The sequence below is a fragment of the Triturus cristatus genome, chromosome 4_1 (assembly GCF_964204655.1).
Source record: "Triturus cristatus chromosome 4_1, aTriCri1.1, whole genome shotgun sequence".
NCBI lineage: Eukaryota > Metazoa > Chordata > Amphibia > Caudata > Salamandridae > Triturus > Triturus cristatus.
The window spans coordinates 204,188,797-204,209,039 of record NC_140585.1 but is presented as its reverse complement, the minus strand read 5'-3'; the positions used below and the strand labels follow the sequence as shown (position 1 = coordinate 204,209,039).

The 20,243-nt window shown below is 43.3% G+C and overlaps 1 protein-coding gene across 1 annotated transcript in view; it reads left to right on the top strand.

The window, feature by feature from the left end:
- LOC146854046 (snaclec bitiscetin subunit alpha-like) overlaps positions 1-20,243 on the top strand; it is a 172,268-nt gene that overhangs the window by 15,889 nt on the left and 136,136 nt on the right. The window contains exons 3-4 of the mRNA XM_085650982.1: positions 15,441-15,581; positions 20,073-20,187. Of these exons, the coding sequence (XP_085507108.1) occupies positions 15,441-15,581; positions 20,073-20,187 (256 nt within the window). The remainder of the gene's footprint in view (positions 1-15,440; positions 15,582-20,072; positions 20,188-20,243) is intronic.

Sequence of the window (20,243 nt, the reverse complement as noted above, 5' to 3'; positions counted from 1 at the left end):
TGTCAGTCAAAGAGCCAGGGCCCTTCCTGAAGTTTGCCATTGAGGGTGAGGTATGGAGGTGGAGGGAAAGTGAAGGGGGTAAGGAGCATCCTCCGGTGTGACAGCCACAGATGCATGGCATCTGTGCGTGGGCGAGCGGGGTAGAGGTTCCTGGCCCATGGGTGGAAATTCAGGTGGTGTTTCATGTACGCATGTCCTTGGTCATGGAGGGCTTTGTTTGCGTAGGTCAGTAGTTCAAATTGGCGTCTTTACTGGATGGAGAGCTAGTGGAGGTCTTTCAGGTGCTGGGTGATATGAGTCCTCTTCCGCAGGTTGAGGATCAGCCTAGCTATTGTATTGTGGATCTTCGGGAAACTTCTCATAAGTTCAATGGTGGTGTCTGCTTAGAGTGCCTTGCCGTAGTCCAGCTGGCTGGTGATGAGGGCCTGCATCATTGTTTTCCTGGTGCTGATGGGGAGCCACTGGAAGATTCTGTAGAACATGCATAGAGTGTGGAAGCAGGCTGAGTAGATGGTGTTTACCTCCCATTTCATGGAGGGTTTGCTGTCCAGGATAATGCCAAGGTTGCGGGTATGCTCTTTCAGAGTGGGGTCTAGTCCAAGTTCTGATGGCCAACAGGAGTTGTTCCAGAGGGGGGGGTGTGTTTCCCAGAGATCAGTATTTCAGTTTTGTCCATGCTGAGCTTCAGGCAGTTGTTCTTCATCCAGGTCGAGATGTTCTTTTATACAATTGTGAAGTCAGTCTTGGTTGTGGTGGGGTGCCCTGAGAGCAAGTTGGGTGTCATCTGTATAGGAGATGATGTTGATGTCATATGTTATGATGATGTCTGCGAGTGGTGTCAAGTAGATCTTGAAGAGGGTTGGACTGAGGCATGAGCCTTGAGGGATGATGCAGATGGTGCATACGGATGCTCTGTGTGCACCCATTGAGGAAAGATGCCATCCATCTGAGTGTCATCTCTTTTTTCAATCTGGCATAGTTAGTTGATGAGAGTGTGGTGGGATACGGTGTCTAAGGCTGCGGAGAGGTCAATCTAGATCAGGGTGGCTGATTCTCATCTGTTGAGTAGGGTGTTAGTGTTAATGTTAATGTTAATAAAGCATATAAAGTGCACTGTTACCCTAAGGTGTCCTGGCGCTAGGATCTGCCTACTTGGCTACTGGAAGAAATGACTGATTTAGGAAAAATGCCAGGTTTTCAGCCCCCTTCTAAATGAAAGGAGCTCGGTTGCACTTCTGAGGTGGAGGGGAAGGCCGTTCCAGGTCTTTGCGGCACAACAGAAGAAACTCCTGCCCCCCCCCCAACTGGCTGTTTTGACCCGTGAAATTTTTATTTGTTTTGCCTCGGCCGAGCGCAGTGCTCTGCCAGGAACATACCATTGAAGGTGTTGTCTCATGTAAGCAGGGCCAGATCCTTTAAGGGCCTTAAAGACCGTACAAAGGGCCTCAAATTCCACGCGTTGTTTCACCGGGAGCCAGTGGAGGTTCCGAAGTCCTTTCTTCACCGAAACAAAGCTTGGGGTTCCCAAAAGGACCTTGGCTGCTGCATTTTGCATGACCTGTAGTCGGTTAAGATGTCTTTTTTGGATGTTAAGATAAAGGCTGTTACAGTAACCAAGTCGAGACAAAATGAGCGCAGTGATTACTGTCCTGAGGCTATCCTCAGGAATAAGAAATTAGATTTTCCTCATATATTTATATTTATACATTTATAGAGCGCCTGGTTACACCAACGGTGTGTCCCCGTGCTGAGATACCTAAAAGAGTAGACAGCTGTACCTACATGGCTGCGAGAGCCGCTAAGTTTTCTATTTTGTGAACAGCCATGTCTTCAGATTTCTGCGAAAGGTATTTTCGCTGGGTTCTGTTCTCATGGTAATTGGCAAGGTGTTCCATAGCTTAGCTGCCAGGTACCTGAAGAAGCGGGCCCCCAGTCTGGCTCTAAATATTCTAGGAACAGTCAGCAAGGCCATATCCATGGATCGTAAGTTACGTCCAGGGATATATCTTGTCAGTAGTCTTTGAAGGTATCGAGGACTTTTGTGTGCGAGTATGCGATGACAGTAGCACATTGCCTTAAATATGATTCTCTTCTCTACTGGCAGCCAGTGTAGGGTCGTTAAGGCCTTCTTTAAATTCGTTCTTCTTGGGAGGCTGAGGACCATGCGTGCCGCTGCATTTTGAACCCTTTGTAATTTAGTTAGTCCTTTTTTGGAGGCACCCAGATATAGTATGTTTCCATAGTCAAGTTGAGAGGTGATTACTGCATGAGCTATGGTTCTCCTGGCTTTGGATGGAAGCAGATCTATAACTTTCCTCAGGGTTTTCATTGCCCCGTAGCACTTTCCCACAACCTTACGGATCTGGCTGTCGAAGGACAGTTTGGAGTCGACCCAGATTCCAAGATTCTTTACTTCTGTTTTAGGGAGGGGGACTTGTCCCAGTGTTTCAGGCCACCACGCAGATGACCATATGGTGGGTGTCTTTCCTACAACTAATACCTCGGTCTTATTCCCGTTTAGTTTTGAGGCAGTGGTTTGTCATCCAGACTGCAACCTCCTCTAAGCATTTTGTAAAGCGGATCGCTGCCTGTTCTCTATTTTGGGATAACATAACGATTAGTTGCGTATCGTCCGCATAAGATACGATCGATACCTCATGTTTCTGTACACAACCTGCTAGTGGTCCCACATACATATTGAAGAAGTTGGGGCTCAGAATTGATCCCTGTGGGACCCCTTGGAGTAACGGGTGGCTGTCAGACATATGTGATAGTTGGGCCACTTGAAAGCTCCGTTCGGATAGAAAAGTGATCCTGAGAAGATGGAAACAGGAAGAAACAACTCGGCTAATCTGATCCCCAAAGGATAGTTTAGAGTCCATGATCTCCCCCAAGTTCTTCACCTTGTCGGTAGGGACTGGGGGCAGGCCCAAGATTTCAGGCCACCAATCAGGTGACCAAAGGTTCGAGGAATTACCGAAGATGATCACCTCAGTTTTCCCTGCATTTAACTTGAGGCAGTTTGCTGCCATCCAGCTTGCGACGGCCTGCATGCAGTCGTGACAGTCGCGACCTGTCTCAGCCTCTTTGCCCTTCTGTATTGACAACACTATTTGTGTGTCATCAGCATAGGAGGTCTGCTGGAGCCCAAATGATCATAACAGGACTGCCAGCGGGGACACGTATACATTGAATAGTGTAAGGCTAAGCGCCGACCCCTGTGGAACCCCACAGGGCAAGGAAAAAGGCCTCAAACGATCTTTGCCCATGTCCACTGTTTGGGTTCTATTGGTAAGAAAAGATTTTAGAAGGGCATGGGCCTTGCCTAGAACCCCCCTGTCGACTAACCCGTCCAGCAGTACTTCGTGGTGGACCGTGTCGAAGGCCGCCGAGAGATCCAACATAATCAAAATTGCGGCTCCTCCCTGATCTAATGCCTCTCTGATTTCTTCAGTTGATTTAATCAGAACCAGCTCAGTGCTGTGTTCAGCATGGAAGCCAAATTGTGTTGGGTCTAGTAGGCCATTAGTCTTAAGGAAGGAGCTTAGTTGAGAGTTCATTACCTTTTCAATCATCTTGGCCGGCAGCGGAAGGTGGGAAATGGGTCTATAGTGGTTTGGCTCCTTGGGGTCTAGATTAGCTTTCTTCAGGAGTTGAAGGATTGAAGCTTTTTTCCAGGCCTTGGGAAACAGACCCGACTTGAAGATGGTATTAAAAACTGGGGCAAGGGCCGCCCCAATAGTATTCGGGACGGGTTTAGCCGCTGATGCTGGGCATGGATCTAGAGGGGAGCCAGATTGGATTGCAGACAAGAGCTTTGAAGCATCTTGGGCATCCAATGTCGCAAAGCTATCTAAAGTGGGGATTACCTTGGTGTCCTGTGACAAGCCCCAGGCTCCCATGTTAATGCCCTCCTTTGGCAGAATTCTAAAAGACGAGAAAATTATGTCCACTTTTTCCTGAAAAAAGGAGGCTATGGTTTCACAGATTTCAGGGCCACTCCGTGGTTTTGCGCTAGTGGGAGTTGTACGTTTTGAAATAGTTGTGGATGTCATCTGTTGCGGTGATCAGGGCTGTCTCTGTGCTGTACGTGGCTCTGAATCCTGCTTGGGAGGGTCCTGCACATGGTTTTTCTGTAGGTGTTTGGTCAGTTAGAGGTTGATGGCTTTATCTAGGACTTTGGCTGGAAATGGGAGCAACGAGATGGGGCGGTAGTTCTGGAGCTCTCTGGGTTCTGCGGAGGATCTCTTGAGGAGGGATCTGACCTCTACATATTTCTAGGTATCAGGAAAGGTGGCTGTGGCGATGGAGGCATTGAAGATGGTGGTGAGCTGGTGTCTGGTCTCGTCACGGGCGAAGTTGCATAGTCAGTGTGGGCATGAGTTGGTGGGTGCTCCTGAGTGAATGGAGTTCATTAGTGTAGTTGTGTTTGCTGAGAGTTAGAGGATAAGCTGGGTATTGTCGGCATAGGATAAGATGTTGGGATTGTGGGTTCCGTCGATGTCAGGTAGAGGTCTCATGTAGGGGATGAAGAGGGTGGTAGTTCTGAGGGTTGAACCATGATGGACACCACAGATGGTGCTCTTGGGTTCAGAGGTACAAGGAGGTAGGCAGATTCTCTGAGTTCATCCCATGAGAAAAGATGCAATCCACCTGAGTGCGTCTCCCTGGATCTCGATGTGGTGCAGTCTCTTGATGAGTGTGTGGTTAAATACTGTGTCGACCACAGCAGGGAGGTTGAGGAGGATCAGGGATACTGATTATTCCCTGTTGAGTAGGGTGTTGTTTGTAGCAGCTATGAGGGCGTTCTCGGTGCTGTGGCTGGCTTGGAAACCAGATTGGAGGTAGTCTAGCAGGTTGTTTCTCTCCAGGTGTTTTCTTAGCTGTTGGTTAATGATCTTCATGAGGACTTTGGCGGAGAAAGGGAGCAGTAAAATGAGCAAAACTTCTGGAGTTCATTCGGGTTTGGTGAGGGTTTCTTAACGAGGGCGGTGGCTGTGGTGATGGATGTGTTGAGGATGGTGGTGAGTGGACAGCTGATGTCTTTACTCCCTAGGTTGAAGAGGCAGTGGGGGTAGGGGTCTATGGGTGCTTCAGAGTGGATGGAGTTCAGGATAGCTATAATGTTCTGTGTGGTAGACTGTTGCCATGTGGTGAGTGGTGGATCAGGGGAGGCATCCGTCGGAGTGAGGAGACTGTGAAGGTCTGTGGGTTGGGGCTCAAAGTTCATGTAGATGGTGGATATCTTTTTCTGAAAGTGGTTAGATAGAGCACTGCAGAAATCCTATGAGGGAGGGATCGTGTTCTTGGTGGTTGCTGGGCAGGAGAACTCTAGCAAGAGTTCTTTAGTGTAGTTGTTTGCACTTGCTTTGATGAGGTCTGCAGGGGCATATTATTTGTGTCTTTGAGTCTTTGGTGGTATTTGTTGAGAGCTGATTTGAAGGTGGCTTGGTCTGTGGTGTCCAACTGGTACATCATCTTTTCTTCAGTTGTTTGCATCTGAGCTTCATTGTCCTAAATACTGGAATGTACCAGCTGACATGTTTCATGGATCTGCGGGTTTTTGCTAGATTTATGCTGTCAACTAGTTGGCCAGTGTCAGCGATCCAGGTTGTGAAGTTCTGGACTGCTTATTCTAAGTTGGTTGCAGGGTCGGGCTGGGTGGTGTTGAGGGCATTCATCCATTGGGTCTGTGTCACTTTGTTCAATTTGGGGAAGAAGGTGTTGAGGGAGATGCTGGTGGTGTATGGCTGATGCTTTTGAAGATCTCAATTGAAGTCATTACCTGGTAATGATCACTGAATTTCAGCTTGCATGCTATAACTAAGCTGATGACACACAAATACTCTTAAACTGGAAATCCCCAAAGACATTGGAAACGCAAACATCTTCAGTTGCTTCAGAGCCATTTATCAGTGGGTGACATGGAGCCACCTCAAATCTTTTGTGTCCTAAACTGAAATGCACACATGTAGTTGATTGGAAAAATTATGACCCACTCTATGCCTGGCCTGTCAACCTCGGAATACCTCCTAGATTATTCCAGGAAGTAAGAAACCTTAGAATTCCATCAAGCTACTATCTCTCTTCTACTGTCTAAACTTTATTACTCCAATGGCTTCTACCAAGGATCATGTTTATCAACTATAAAAATACAACAACAAATTCACAAATCTGCTCCAAGACTACTCCTACATGTAAAGCCACAAACCAACATCTACCCAGCTTTGAAGGCCTACATTGGTTACCAGTTGACAGAAGATCCACTTTCAAGCTGCTTTCAAGATGCTTTGTATGAGAGATTAATATGAAACATTGCCAATACTGTTGAAAGATGCCTCAAACTCTCCTCACACATACACCCCATCCCATAAGTTAACCTCTCTTCGCACTTGCACACTCTCCCTTGAGTAAGGAGTGGTGAACTAGCAAAACCAGAGTCTACTGTTTAACCTGCACAATAAAATGCATGTAAGGTTAACAACTGCTAAGTATTTGTTTTATCTCATTGTGGGTAGCAGGGACTACTCCTCAATTCCATCCACACACTATGCCAACCAAACATGCAAGCCTAGGGCTGCATCAAATAGTCCCATACAGTGCTACAATATACTGCCACCTCGCTATTGCCACCCTCCATGCACCCAGTACATATCGGTATCAACATCAATTACAATCCTCGGGGAGCACTCAGGTGCTCAGCTGAATGCTTGTGGCACTGTCTGTCACCCTTGGACTGGTGCGAGATAAAGGGCTCTTACTGACCACATCCCATTATTGCACGTCACAAACCCTTATTTATTTCTGGGGGAATTTAAATGACATGCCAGAGATCACAGTACGTACAGTTGACGCCAGGACTCGACCTTGGTTACCCAGTTTTAGAGCAGGCGGCTCTACCTCTTCTGCCTTGGAAGGATGTGCTTCATGCCAAGTCAAACATCAGCAAACATACAACTCACGGCATATATAATCCTTGGAATTCACTGTTATACTTTGTATGAATCTGTGTGGTACTGGCACAGGTAAATCTAAACGTACTCTTTATCATCAATGAAATCATTTTGTATTCCTCATAGCGTTTTAAACTTCTATTAATTTACATGACATGGAGTTGACAACACCCCATTACCATTAGGGACACCATGATTCTACCACTTAATCCTTCCCCTAGTTAGTGAAAGTCAGACTGGCTGGGCACGTATTTCAGAACACTAATATCTCATTGATAATGAAGGTGATGTCACCACTCAACATAAAGCACTCAAGAGCACACATAAGAAGGAATTCCTCCTCTTTACCTCAGAGTACTCCTCCCCAAACTATATTAACTCATACAATGACACTACATAAGTACAATATATGAGGACATTCCTACATAATTATCTTGAATGAGTTTTATAAAGCTGTAAGCTCTGGCACAATCTAAATGTGAGGCTATCAATGCTCATATCACTCTGACCGACATGTTCAGATACAATCCCACCTCTCGTGTAACCTTTGTGAGGTTGCGAACCTTTGCAAAATTTGCAAAATGCATAAGATCAACAGCAGCGTATACAAATCATGCAGATATAGGTTGAGTATAAGGTATCTCTGCAACGCTCCACTTTTAATAGAAGAATACACACAAATGCAGATGCATTCATGCAACAACCTTCAGAAAAAGGTTTGTGAAGTTTACAAAACTTTGCAACTCTTGCAAACTGCAAAGTTTTTAACCATCATGGTTAAAATTTTAATTTGTACCATTCATGATCCCAGCTTGTTTGCTTGTCAAGGTAAGTGCACCAATTCAATACAAAAGGATGTCGTACAGTAGCACACTAACTTCATGCTTAATTATTACAACTATTAAAAAAGACTTGTAAAGCATACAGCGACCCGAAAGGGTCTCCCGGCGCTAAGGCAGACAGTGAACAGAAGCACAAGCGAAACGAAGATGGCACAGCTACTAACCAGATAACACAAAGCTCAGTCAAGACAGCTGAAGAATCAAGTCTTCAGATTCTTACGAAAACTAAGTAAAGAGTGGTAATTCCTGAGAGCTACAGGAAGAGAGTTCCAGAGTTTCGGGCCTAGGTAGGAAAAAGAGCAACCCTTCATGCGGGCCAGACGAAACCTGGGCATGGTTAACAATGACAGGTTGGCTGATCTCGATGAACGGGTGGGCACATAGAGTGACACCAATCGTTGGATTTATAGAGGGGCGGGTCCTTGTCTGGCTTAGAACATATATTATAAGGCCCCAGGTACAATATATTCCCATAGTACAATCTGGACGTTACCAAGGCCTGCAGCACCGTTTTCTGGGTATTGAAAGGAATCAGACAGAGGATTTTTTTGAACCATTTAAGAATGAAAAAGAAGGAAGTTGTGAGCTTGGAGACCTGCGACTTAAGGAAAAGGTTCCTATCGATAGTGAAGCCAAGATTCTTAACTTTACTAACCAACATAGGTAATGGTCCCAGTGAGACAGGCCAGTGATAAACTCCCCAGTGTTTCCTAGAATCATGACTTCTGTTTTTATTGCCATTAAGCTTTGGGGTGTTTCTGTTCATCCTGAGGACAGTAGTAAAACCTTGCCTGAGTGGTAAAGGATATTGGTTATGAGCATCAGATAGTGAAAAAATAATCTGGGAATCATCGGCATAAGAGAATAGGGTGAGACCAGACTTCTCAATCACATCCCCCAGAGGGCGAAAGTAAATGTTGAAAAGCAGGGCGCTCAAAATGAATCCCTGCAGAATTCCAGAGATCAATGTTAGGGTATTAGATGCATGATTAGCTGGTGAGACCTGAAATGTTTGGTCTTTCAAAAAGGAAGACATACACCTCATGGCCAGGTCAGGAATACCTGACGCCTCCAGTCTGTCCAACAAGATGGAATGTAAGATTGTGTAAAAAACTGCACTTGAATCCAATAGGATAAGGGCGGCTGTCCCACCAGAATCAAGTTCTTGCCTAAGGAGTTCTGTGACCCCAAGTAGGGCAGATTTGGTACAATTACCTGCCCTAAAACTGAACTGAGACAAGTGGAGCAAATTACAAGTAGTGACGAAAGTTGGGTATTGACATGCCTTTACAGAATCTTAGAGAAGACAGAAAGAAAGGAGATATGGCTAAAGTTTGACCATCAGAGAGGGTGAAGGTCATCCTTCTTGAGAAGAGGGAGTACCAAGGCATGCTTGCAGTTCTGGGGTACATAAAGCGTGCTCAGGGAAGAATTTAGGAGACCAAGAATTACAGTGAGGGCAGTATCATCAGTAAGTCTATGTTTTGACGGAGGAAGTGGATCTAGCTGGGAGCCAGACTTGATGGTACCCAGTAAAGTGCGCAATAATGCTAAATCCAAACAGGGTCAGACCCTGATTTCAGGGGTTCTTCTGACTTTTCGTCTGACTTACAGTCAGAAGGATTCAAGTCCAATTGATCATGCGCATGGGTAGCAGAGATTGACAGATTCACAAGATTAGAAGCATCTGCTTCTAATTGCTAGTGGATTAACTCTACTTTACTTAAAAAGAATGTGGCTAGCTTGTCACAGTGTTGATGAAAAAAGAAGTGGGGGTGAGAAGGTGCTAGCTGCCAAAAATGCATTCACCACTTTAAACTGAGTCTTCTGGCAATGTTGGCAGTTGGTGATCTTCTCTGTTTAGTAGGATACCCAGGCAGATTTGCAGGAGGCGTGATATTGTTTCAAAGCAGCTACATACTCTGCCTTAGCCTTGAGTGGATAGTGCTTACTCCAACCCCTTACAAAAAAATGTTACATTTTTATTTCTCCAAACTGAGGGCTTCAGTGAACCAAGGATCAGGAGGGTACATTGTGCATTGAGTTTCAGATGTTAAAGGCAGAATTGAGTCAGCAGCCTCCCTGAGCCATTGATGCACAGCGATATGATCAGAGTCAGGTTGAGAATTTATTATAGGAATTTTGTTGAGAAGTCATATCCAGCTGGTTGTAAGTTGTAGTGCAGGTTGAGGAAGGGAAGAAAAATTGACTTTGATACTAAAAGGCACTGCATAATGATCCGTCCAACAAAGTTGGAGCAGAGGAGCAACAAGAAGGGTAAAGAGATTTGAGAAGGTGGGTCTAAGAGGTGTCCCGCATTATGGGTGGAAGCGGAATTGAAAAGGGAAAGATTGAGGGCATTATTTATGGCCATTTGCCTTGGGGCAGCGCAACAGGCCTTCCTGCTGCTCTGCCCTATGGGAAACGGAAAGGGCAGGAATGCGCTGTATCTATATGATGCAGCTCATTCCTGTCCTTTTCCCCTGCACCGGTGCACAATGGGCTGCCCTGCGCCAACCTTTTGGGGCTAATTGATTTTGTGCAGGAAGGGACTCTTCCTGCACAAAATCAAACCATTGATGCGCTTTCCTGTTTCTATGTGTGCTGCAGAATGCAGAAAAACACCAAATGAAGACAGGTAGTAAAATGCTGTGTTCCAGGAAGGTCTTTCCAGAATAAGACATAATAGAAGAGAGATTAGCTGTATTAGATAAAAACTATTTTTAAGACTGATTACAAACTTGAGTGACATCACTCCCAGATATCCATTATTAGACCTGGTATCTTTGGCGTGGTTTCCTCTAACTTTTTGCCTCTCCCTCCTGTATTTGTGACACTGTGCAGGAATTTGTTTTTGCTGGTTTAGATGCTTTGGGCACTTTTGGTACTGCTAATCCGTGCCAAAGTGTGAGTGCTCCCTGGAGAAATTATGGTTGTAATTGGTTTTCCATGATTGGGATATTTGTGTTACCATTAGGTCCCTAGTAAAGTGCACTATGTGTGCCGGGGCTGGTAACTCAAGTGCTACTTGTGGGCTTGCAGCACTGGTTGTGTAGCACTGAAACGATGTCTCAGGCCAGCCATTGCCATGCCTGCGAGCAGTTTGTAACTGCATTGTTGACCTGGCCGGTGTTCATACCTGCCAGGCCTTACCCTTCCCTTTTCATAGGGACTCCCCTGGGCAGGATGCAGTGTATGTGAGAGGCAGGACATGTACTAGTGTGGGTAACATGTCCTGGTAGTGAAATACCCACCATTCTTCGTCTTTCACTATTGAGGGGCTATCTTGCCCATAGGAAAGAATGGGGAAGGCTGCGTATCATGGTTACCTGCCTATCTTCCCATAGGAGCGAGATACAGAATCGAAGTCTGGTACTCGTTAACTCAGAATTTGATAACGCATCTTTTAGGAAGGATGGTTTTTGGATTTTGTGTTTCAGAATGGCACTTTTTAGAAGGCAGCCGTTCTCGTGTTCAACCTTTCTGAGTGTCTCTGCCTGTTTGTGAATTGGCCATCTGGGTTGTGAGTGACAGGGTCTGGTGAGGTGTGCGTGATCCCTGGGAGGGCAGGATGAGTCAGTGCAAGGCTGAATAGACCTATCTGCACTTAGAGTGGTGGGAGGAGTAGCACCTGGGCCTGAATAGGGCTGTGCCTGCCTTCCAAAAAGCTGGCTCCACCTCCTGCGATGCGTCTGAAGACCCTGGCCCACATTCACAAAGGAAGAAGGACTTTGCTGAGGGCTGAGTCCCTCTGAAGGAAAAGTCTCCAAGGGCCTGAGTAGAGCTGGCCTCCTGTTTCCGAAGTCCCAGGCACAAAAGGACTTCACCGCCAGCCTCCCTGAACTTCCTTGCTGGGAGTTCCAGTTTGCTAGGTGGGCCTGAGTGTGAGGCCTTTCAGCTATCAGGAGCTGTGCAAGCGCAAAAGACGAAAAGAAGAATCTGTTTCTGACTCATCAGCACCGCTGACATCGCAGCTTCACCGCAGACGACATCGTTCTCCGCCAACGTCGTGCCCCGTCATCGACATCCTTGTCCAAGGTACTGTTATTCAGGGGTCTGGGTGACTCCTCGCTTGCAGTGTTGTACTTTGCACTTTGTCCTGTCTTGACGCCGAGGTAGTCCCGTGGGTGCTATCTGATTTCTACAACTTATTTTTCTTGTTTCGCAACAACAGTTCTAAAAGGCACTTTTTATCGAGTAATCTTGTATGTGGAATTTTTGTCGTTTTGGTCTTGTTTACCGTTTAGTAAAGATACTTTATTTTTCTAAACCGGTGTGGAGTCCGTTTGTGGTGTTATCACTGTATTACTGTGAGAGTTGGTACAAATACTTTACGCATTGCCTTTGGGGATAAGCCTGTCTGCTCGTGCCAAGCTACCGAGGGGGTGAGCAGGGGTTATCTACAAGCGTGTATCCCCCTTTCCCTGACTAAAAGCAAGGGTCCCTATTTGGGCTAAGGTACCTGCCTCAGCCAACTAGAGACCCCCATTTCTAACATCCATCATTGTAAATTGCTCAAAAAAATGAAAAGCTAAGGGAAACATACATAAGTATTCTGGATTGTAAAAACACGGGCCTAATTTTAAGAAGTCACAACACGGTGGGAGTGTATCTGAGAGTTTTTGTTTATCTGCTTATAACAACTCCTGGCCAGCCTGATCCTCAGCAACTATCTGCAACAAGCCTCCTAGAATCACTTCACTGGATTCCAGTAGTAGAAGCATCACGGTGCTTAGGAACAGCATCTGTTCCCAGGAACATTACATCATAGAATACAACACTTAAGAATAACTGTTCCTATATACAATGATCTTTTATACTTTCCCAATAATGTTGATCCAGCATGACACCTAATCAGGGATCAACACTCGAAAACACACAAATGACCCGTACACATTCACCCAAATCACTGTTGTGCTGGGAGTCAACTTTTAATGACATAAATTAGTTCTTTCACAGGTTTATCATTTAAAGGTACATAACTAAACCTATACACCAACTTTGTTTCCTATCGGTCGATAGACCAATTAGTTGAATAGTTGATAATGATAGCACATTATTTAACTAACTATCTAGTCAGCAAAATAATCACAGACTCTCAGTCAGATTAATAAAGCTTTATCTCATAATAATGCAAATTTGTGCTCATCTGCATACAGTCACAGTGCAAATAATGAAATCCACAAGAGAGAGAAAAATACAGCATATGCAAATAGTGTCAGACTCATCATCTATTCAGATTGCGCGTGAAGGAGTGGATAGATTAAGAGACATCCGTTTCAGCAAAAACAAATCAAAACAAAATCATATGACGAAGTGGATAGGTCAAGAGACATCAGATTCAGAGACAGAAATACATTTGCTAAATAATTATGCAAAGTACAAGTCAGAATAATACAAACCCAATGGATCTGTGAAACACTACCCCCTTGGCCGAGGGGACAGTGGGGGTTCCCCGAACTACAGTCAGGGAACAAAGATTCAGGACCCCGAAGCGGGACAGGACAGGAACAGCTAGGCCTCTCTGCAATCGATGAACAGCGACGCATTACCCCTCTCGAACAGCTATCTGGAAAACCATGCTCTAGACCACACCCCCAAAGGCACCCCAATTATACCCTAACATCTACATGTTCGTCCCACATCAGTTGAAAAATTTTCACAAAAGTAGACAGTTGGTTGGTAGACTCAGGGAATGGTCTGTCACACCACTGCGACTTTATTCATTTACTTGCATGTGCCGATTGTAAGACCTCATTACATCAACTTTGACTCGTTCTTTTATTACAATGTCCAATACATTCATAAAAGTTCTCATGTGGCTTCTTCCACTACATCCGTGGAAATTGTCTTGGATCCCACATTAGTCACTTTTCTTGACAGGCAAGCAACACATTTTGTACAGTCCAGCCTTGAACCTGTGGTGCTCAGCACTTTCGTTTGGTTAGGTCACGTCCTGTCTCTCTTGCTCATCTCACAGCACTCCATCATATTCAGCTAACTTAAGAATAATGGTGGATTCGGCTCACTATGGCAAACGTAAACATAGCGTTAATTAATTACGTGATAATGCACTGTTCACTGTTTACCACCCATCTTTGCCCTATTCCCTGTCATTATTTTCCTAGTATAGCTTTAGGCAAAAACAGCATTATTTTTTATTTCAAAGCAAACTGCAACATGCAAATACGAATTTCACATGCGGCCTAGTCATACATTTATGTCTTGTTTCACTGAAAGCACAATGTAAATACGGTTTTAGTTCTTTCATGTATTATCTCTAGTTCATGCAAGGTGCATGTTAGTTTTCTATTACTACATACTATTAGTATGTATTATGGGGGTGTTAATTCGAGCAGGTTTCTTTGCGCGCAATCCAGCTTCATCAATATCAATCAATGCCATTTAAAAAAAGGATGTAATTCATTATTACTTCTAAAGCCCATCTCAACAGCTCTCAATCCACATCTAGTTAGCTTCTGTTTGCCTTTAGACAACTTCCCTATCATTTCCTCTCTCACTGCCCCCTACATGCTCGAGAGTGTGAACCCAGATTTTCGTTTTATCCAAATTGTTTGATAAGTGCTGCCACTGCGTGATCCTCATTGCAGTTTCTATTTGCTCCAACATGTTTCTGGCTATTGTCACAATTTTTATCTATGGCTACAAACAAATCAATTTTATTTGAAGAATGGAAATAAATGTCTTACTATTGGTCTACATCTTGGACCACTGCTTTTTTATTTAAATGTACATGCTTGTTGGAAACTGATTCACATAATGGGACTATTGATTAACAAAATACAATATGCTGAGAATATATATACATTTTGCTGAGATATTATTTTGTTTAAATTTGGAGATTTCGTCTATGGCTGAGGTTGTGAGGTGTCTTGCACCTTTTCTCCTTCCTACTCTTGTGTACTTACTGAGTTTGTAAGGTGTGACTGTGGGATATAGTAGTAAGTGTGGTCTAATATATTCTTGCCTCAGCCACCTTTAGAAATAAGGCATTTTGTGCCAGTGCAAAGTGCCCAAAAGTGAACCAAACCAGAGAAAAGTGTTGATTTGGTATCTACTTTTCAATGCAAAACTGATTTTGTGCTAGAAAGTTGCCTAAAAGTAACATGAAGCTGCACTTTTCACTGCTTTGTGTTACTTGGTGTCAAGGGGGAGTCCAATGTCTGTCACATGGGCATTTCTAAGCAATCATTCATGGTTTTTGATGAAAGGTAGTGGAAACGTTGTTTTTTTGTGTAAAAATTTCAATTTCTTTGTGTGTGCTGTACTATTAGCGCACATAGAAAATATGGCTAAGCATAGTAGTTTTGTACTGAAAGGGTACAATTGTAGTGTAAACATTATGCTAGACATCCCACTCACACCTTTACACTATGATGCAGAGGTGTGTTTGTGCTGCTTTGCCACCTAAAAGTTCATCATGGCTTCAAAATAGAGCACCATATCTTCATAGACATGGTGCTGCCCCTTCTATTACTATCCCCTGCTAGGAAGTGTGGCTCCGCTTTCTAGAGGAATATTCCGAGGACAAAAATTAACATTGTACTATGACATAAGACCATGTCATGGAATCAGGTATCATCCCCAGTGTCTGATCTGGTATACCTTTCTTTCTCTCTTCAAGTCAACCTGTTTCTCCCACAATTCTCACTTGGCCTCCATTCACAGTGAAGAAGAAAATGATTTTGTATATGTTCTGATGGGGAAACCCGTTGATCCTTTTAAGGGAGGTGCCTACTGGTTAGGAGGACATGACACCATCAAGGTGAGTGACTTAATTTCTTATTTTATATTAAGATTAGTGTGTGTGCCCAGGTTTCTGCCAATTTCACATTTAATGCATATATGGCTTTCAATTGTATGGTTGATACTTCATCCCAGTGTGACCAGTCTTACAGTGGCCGTCATGGGAAAAAAGGCCAAATGTGGTCACAAACCCTTGAATCTTCAAAGCTGGAGGGTTTGGGACCACCAAAGGGTATCTCTTATTTACTTTACCCATTTTAAGACCAGGTTTTACCAACTCCTGTAATGGGTTTGTGACCGGATACCAATTTGCCATTTGAAAGGGGAATGTTGGGCATATGAATCTATACCATATGTATCAATAGTTTGCACCTTAAATTCCATCCACAAACCACTGAAAAATTACCAACTCCTATGTTAAAGCACCCTTGTTTTCTTTCAATAAAATAAATCTGGCTGCTTGTGGGTCTGCTGACCCTTACAGGCCATCTGTATTGTATGTCATCGCTATGGATTTAAAGCGTGAGGTGACTCTTTTCCTATGAGGTTATATAATGCTCTCAAAGGATGGGCCAACACATGCAGATTATCATGCATTTTACTGTAGGCAATACATTTATGGTATGTTAAACACAAGTCCAACAAAAAATAACTGCCTCCAGCACTAGATTAATTCACAGACCTTATCTGACACTATGGGACACTCACATTTTCTCAGTTACTATGACTCTCTCTCTTGCTTAACCTGTATGGCTCGATTTCTCCATTCCCTTCTCATTCTTTTACTCTCATTCTCTTTCTCTCACACAAACATGTACACACATTGTATCTCTTTCTCTCCCTTCAACACACACTTGCACGCCACTCTAACTTACCAAATGCTTTGTTGCTTCATTGTCATATATATTTTATAAACAAGCTTTGGAAGCCTGTCCCACCCCTAACAAGCACACACCGAACAGGCACTAACAAAGCAAATGAGTATGACCTGAAAGTGCTGACCCAGTCTTGCACATGTGCATACGTACTATTTGGGCTGTGATCCTGTGCGTCCAGTGCCTTTTACGTCTTCTTATTTCTTCATTTGTGTATGCAGCAAAATCGGTATGCCAAACAGATGTGGAACAGAGTTATCGAAGAATCTTTCTTTCTTTATATTCGGCTGCCCCAAGATTTGAGGCATGCAAAAAACCAGGGTTTCCAGGTCATTCATATGTAGTTCTCTATATCTGGAATCAAGTGCTTCTGGAATGTGTGAAATCATGTGACTAAATGCTTTGGCTATGCAGGCACAGTTTCTAGAGAGTGGTCTAAAAATGAGAACATTTACATATCTCCCTAAGGCCCCCAATATGAGTGAGTTTTTAATACCAATTTGGCAGGAAACAGGGGGTTCTGCCCTAATCACTATAATAAGATCAAGGGTTATAGATCATATCGAAATACTGTGGCCAACTGCATAGACAAATCCAGCACGTCAAACAAGGCAAAATTAGCCCCTCAAAAAGCCCTTGATTTCAGAAATATCATTGAGAAAACGTTCTGATGACACCAATATTGGCATGTTATTTTCCACTTGAGGCCTATATGCTTACAGTGTTCCATAATCCCTTGTTCTCTCAATCTGAAAAATCTTTAAATAAATCATTCAGCTTAAAAATAAACACAGTTTGCAGAAATTCTCGTCCCCCCAATACAACATAATAATTCACATATGCAGCATTATTCCTTGAGATTAGACTGGATGTATTTTCCATAGTTGCATTCATGATTCCTAAGGGAGACCCTATGTGAGGATGAGTATAGTTTTCCTAAACTGACTTTGTGATAATCTGGAAGAGGATATTTTGGAATGTAAATAATTAAATCTCAATATTCTGGTTGTAAAGTGTCAGGTCTGTGGGCACCATTTTGGAGAAAAAGCCTCTTTTTTCACAACCAACTGGACCATGCTGAGAATAGACCCTGGGCTCCATTCGACATTGTAAAAAGTCAAACCTCCCACTCATCGCCTCGTCAAATAACAGCCACTAATGATTGTTGCAAAGAAATTGCCAACTTCTTCACTGATATAGTCACAAAAATCGATCAATCCTTCACCAAAGCAACATATCTGCCTTCCCTCCTAACATGCCCCAATAGACTTGCTAAAGACCAAATAGACCTTTATTATACTGAGGACAACCATGATCTCACCAAACTGAAAAAAGATGCCAATTGGTCCGACTTCAAACTCATTTACAGAAACAGAAGTTAAAAATATTTGCGAATTTAAAGCCTACCTCCAACACTACAGATGTCCCCCCGTCCACAATAGTACAAAACCTACACCACATCATTGCTCAGTTCTGGACAAAAATCATTAACTTATCCCTCATCTCAGGCTCCGTACCCGATTTCCTCCAACTAGGACAAATCACTCCCATACTGAAAAAACAAGGGTCTACCATAGTGACCTCAACAACCTCAGACCAATCTCCAACCTCATGTTACTAGTCAAAACCATGAAGAAGTGCGTTCTTCAACAACGTAACCAACATATAGAAGATTACAACCTTCATGATACCTTCAAATCTGGATTCAGACAGGGCTCTAAGACAGGAACAGCCAGGCTCAATATCTATGATGACATCCTTAGAACCTTAGACGAAGGAGAAGCATGCTTACTCAACCTACTTGACCTATCAGCGACTTTCAACACTGTCAATTACTCAGCTCTACTTGAGACACACAAGATCCGCTCTGGCGTTAATGGCAATGTACTTAAATGGTTCACATCTTTCCTTCAAAATCTTTCACAAAACAATCACAATCAACCCCAGTCTCTCCAAACCCACACATGTTACCCTTGGTGTTCCTCAAGGCTCAATACTTGCCCCTTCTCTCGTCAATCTCTTCATGGAACCCCTTAATGTCATCCAGAAGCAAGCAGGTGTTAAGTATCACCTGAATTCTGATGATACACAACTCTACTACAAAATAAAGTCACCTAGTTACAGCCTACACCTCAACGCCCCACTAACCAAAATTCTAACCTGGTTTAGCTTGAACCACTTAAAGTTGAACCCAAACAAAACAGAATTAATACTGTTCGCCCCGAACAGCAATCCCCAACCAATTCAATAATAGCTTGAGAACTTGTATGCCCTAAACTGCTCCTTCACCCTGTCCAACTCAGTAAAGTCTTTAGGCATCACCTTCGACAAGACCTTGACAATTAAGGATCACATCAAAAGCTCAGCCAAAGGAGTACTTTTTTCACTGAAACCTCAAGACAATGAAACCTTCCAGCCCCCTGACCACTTCAAGACAGTGATACAATCTCTAGTTCTCTCTACAATTGACAATGGAAAATTCACTTAGCCCTCCTAAGATCAGTGCTGAACATGGCATCCAGCCTCATAACTGATGTTAAACTATTTGAACACATCACTCCAGGCCTCAAGTCCTTTAACTGATTGCCCATTAAAGGAGGATGTATTTACGAAACTGCCTACATCATACACACAGCCCTCCACACACATTCACCAAACTATCTAAACAGCAAACTTACAACAGCTGGGTGAACCAGAACACTGAGAAGCTCCAAATCACTCTTTCTTGTCCCTCCAAAACTGAAGAGGAAAACCACCCAGGCTTGTTCCTTCTCTGAAAATGCACCCAATATATGGAAAGCTCTCCCTAGAGAACTTAGTTGCAACCCCTCCCTCTCCTGCTTCAAAAGGAAACCGAAACGCCTTCTCATCAACAATTACCTTACCCCTCACCAAAACTGAACTACGCTCCTCTAGCTCACTTCACCAAGAATTGACCGCCTATGACAGCTGGTTTTTGGCTTAGTTCAGCTGCGTGTTAAGTTAGTCGCTACACTACTGATTTTCTTCACCTCTGTTTCAGGCCGGATCTAGAATTTATGCGTTGAGCATCATATGCAGAACTACGTTAGACAATGTCTCACTGATGTTTCCTTTGTAATGCTTTATTTGCTGTTTCTTTTATGTAAAACACTCTGATTCCTTCGGGTCTAGCAAGTGCTATATAAAACATATAAATAAATATATATTAAATGTGGATCTCCATTTCATCTCAATCACTATCTCTCTGGCTCTTAGAACTAGTTCTTCCTCTCTCCTTGAACAGTTGGGAATCTTCTATGATTAGACATGTAGTGGATTACTTTACTTCTTATCCTGCAAATCAGTCTACAATCATCTACCTGTCAGTGTTAATATCTGCATCATTGTATAGAGGCTATGTTAATATGGTTAGTTAAGTTCAGAAATAGACTAAACATAAAATTCAACTACACATATCAAAATTATATATGTTATTAACAAACTAGTATGTTTAATTAAAAGTTCTCTGTCTGATATAACTATTCATCTTGCTTGATTGATTGGATTATAATACCGCTAAGTGTGTTTTGAGCTGGGAAGTTGATTAAATATTATACGTCTTAAGCTACAATATTTTTGATTAATCACTGTGAGTTTCTTTTTGTTACATGAAGGAGGGACAGTATATGAATTCCGATGGATCTAAAATGACAATTCTGCCATTTGGTAAAGACCAACCTGACAATCTTGGCAATGAAAACTACATCGGTTCCTGGTTTGTTGAGAATGGTAAGCAGGTTCCTGTTATATTTTCAAATTCACAGATAGACATGGACAAGACTTAG